The sequence below is a fragment of the Corvus brachyrhynchos genome, unplaced genomic scaffold (genome assembly GCF_000691975.1).
Source record: "Corvus brachyrhynchos isolate BGI_N302 unplaced genomic scaffold, ASM69197v1 scaffold215, whole genome shotgun sequence".
Taxonomy (NCBI): Eukaryota; Metazoa; Chordata; class Aves; order Passeriformes; family Corvidae; genus Corvus; species Corvus brachyrhynchos.
Window position 1 is genome coordinate 263,670 of NW_008237887.1, and position 2,822 is coordinate 266,491.

Below are 2,822 nucleotides of genomic sequence, written 5' to 3' on the forward strand. Positions count from 1 at the left end.
CGCCCACGGCGCCCCCTGGCGTGCGGGAGGACCGGGATCAGGGAGCGGCGGTAACTGGTCCCAGTGCGCCGCCGGAACTGGAACCGGCTCTGGGCTCCGAGCCACGAAACTCACAGGTTTCACTGATGTTATAGATCAGATAATTTTATAAATCAGGTAATTGATTCTACTACTGCTATTTATTTATATTATAGTAGTTGTATGTTCTGTAAGATATAGGTATGACGTATAAAATATGTGTTAGATACTCAATTGTATCATATTCTATACATTATATTTGTTCTCTATTCAATATATGTATATATTTGCGAATATTTCTATATTAATGTTCTATATTTACATGATTGCTATTATAAATAAATATTAAAAATCACCAGAATTCCAAGGGAGCCGGGGGCTGCGGGAGCTGCCTGCCTCCTCCTCACCCCAAGAGCCTCCAGCACCTTCTCCGGACATTATGGAGCACAACATCCAGGGGGGAGCCAGCACGGAGCAGCAAAATAATTCAGTTCAATTCGATTCAATTCAATTCAATTCACTTCAATTAATTAGTTAAATTAACTAATTTGCTTCCTTCTCCTCCATGGAGAGGCAGCGCTCACAACCACGTTTGGGATCCACATCTTCTCTTGGAGCACTGCCCTTCCCACCCTCCTCGAACCACTCCTCCCAACCACCCTAAAAACGGGGCAAAATTCCCTGGTTTTGGGTAAAACTGGCACAATTACGGCCGAACGCTCCCAGATTTTACTTTCCTGGTGGACTTTTATGCCCCTGCCACCAAAAAGCCACCCGTGGGAGCCACGGGGATAAAGGAGGGAGCCATCAAGCCGTGAAAAGTTTAAAGACATTTATTTAAAATACAATTTATAAAACGTTTTCTTTCCGGCGCACGTTTTTTGGGGCGAAAACACGCGGTACCGTGTTCCTCCTCCCCTCCTCGGGATGAAGGCGCTTCCCACAGGAACGCCGCCGAGCCCTGCCCGCGGGCGGGACGTATCCTGGGCACCGGGACGCAGCAGGAGCAGCCGGGAGATTTCCGTGTCGGAGAAGGAGATTTCAGTGCTGGAAAAGGGGATTTTGGTGCCGGAGGTCTCAGTGCCGGTGGTGGAATCCCGGTGCCGGACACGGAGGAGGCAGCGCTGTGACACCGACCACGCGCACCAGAAATCCGGTGGGTTCGGGAGTTTTTTGGCTATTCGACGCTATTTTTAGGAGTAATTAAGGAAAGGCGCGGTGACTACGGTTATTGCTGACGTCCTTCTCCCTCCCGGAGCTCATCCCGGCCCCCAGCCCAGGGGGGATGAGTGAGATCCCCCAAAAGTCACCGGGGGCTGGGGATCCCGGGGGAATCCCGGGGGAATCCCACCCCGCCTGGAACCAGCTGCGAGGAGCTCATTAACCTTCCAGCGGATCGCTTGGATACACAGGTAGTTTTTATTTTCCCGTTTCGGTGGATTGAAGCCTTATTTCCACCCAGGGCTTCTCGTGCACATCAAGATTGGCTCGATCCCCCTCGAGCCCACTGAAGGCAGCAGCCGGATGCAGGAATCCATCGGGAACCACCCAGCTTTCCAGGTGCCGTCCCCTCCAAGGAGGGCATTTAGTGTTCATCCAATCCCTTGATACCAAGTGAGACTCAGCTTCATCCAGGGGGGAACATCTCCGTTCCTGGGGAGCAGCAGCCTCCCTGTCCTCTTCCCGGGAGCCGGAGGAGAACGATCCCTTCCCTGAAGCCTCGCTGCCTCCAGGGAGACGGAGGGATCATCCAGGCTTTCTCCAAGGCTGGTCTGGTTCCCGGTTCTGCCATTCCGGGAGAGCTCGTACCGTCCCTGCGCTGCCCGAGGCCGGACCCTCGGGATATCCCACTGCCCGACGTCACGGCCGGAGCGGCGCCGGATACTCTCCTCCTCGCCACATCTCCCTAATTCTTCACTGCCCGGCCCTCCGTGGCCGGACAGCAGGCATTTTCACGGGGTCACTCTGCATTCCCTTCTCCCCAAATAAAAAAGAACCCAAAAAGGATGTATTTCAAGCTTTTCCTCAAAGCCAGCAGGGAATCAGAGCCAAGCTTTAACAGGAGCAAGACGTAAACTGGGTCCAACCCCGAGGTATCCGGGGATATCCAGGAGCTCACTTCCATGGCAGTGGAAATGGAGAAAGAGAAGCATGAGCTCGTCATCCCCGAGCCGTCAAAGTCACGGAAATCCAATGGAATTCCCTGCGGAACGCTCAGCTACCTCTCTGGATTCAAACAAACAGCTCAAACCCTTCCCACGACCTCCGCCGATCCGAGATACAGAAAGCAAACAGAAAACCAAATAAAAGAACCTAAAATCCTTGGAAACAGAACTCGTTCTGGAAGTGATGAGGACAACATGCGTGGCTGGGGAGGCTTCCCACCTTTTTTTTTTTTTTCTTTCCCTTAAATGCCAGGTTTCGAGTACAACAAGCGTTATTGCTGGCGCTCGCTCCCACCCGGGCGGGACACGCACACCGCCCTGCGCCCGGCCGAGTCCGGCACGGCCCCCTCTCGTCCCCCTGGCTGCGGGGACAGCCCTGCTGGGATCGCCGGTCACAGTGGGTGCAGAGGGGAGGTCACAGTGCGTGGGGCTGAAGGTCACAGTGGGCAGAGCAAAAGGGTCACAGTGCAAATCACCCCGGGAGGTCCCCTCGCCCAGGTCCGTGTGTCCGTGCCGGCGGAACGGCGCATCCGCCTCTATCTGCGCTGCTTGAAGCCCTGGGAGCCATCGGGGCCCAGCGGCTGCCGGGTCACATTGTTGGGCTGCCTGGGGTCCTCGGGGTGCGGGGTCCCCGGGGGG

At 54.9% G+C, this 2,822-nt stretch overlaps 1 protein-coding gene across 3 annotated transcripts in view; it reads right to left on the bottom strand.

Moving 5' to 3' along the window:
* Window positions 1–833: 833 nt before the first annotated feature.
* The window catches only part of SZRD1 (SUZ RNA binding domain containing 1), an 18,744-nt gene continuing 16,755 nt past the window's right edge, over window positions 834–2,822 (bottom strand). For all 3 annotated transcript variants that reach the window (XM_017732715.1, XM_017732714.1, XM_017732716.1), the window contains one exon: window positions 834–2,821. In XM_017732715.1, the coding sequence (XP_017588204.1) occupies window positions 2,720–2,821 (102 nt within the window). In that variant the 3' untranslated portion in view covers window positions 834–2,719. The remainder of the gene's footprint in view (window position 2,822) is intronic.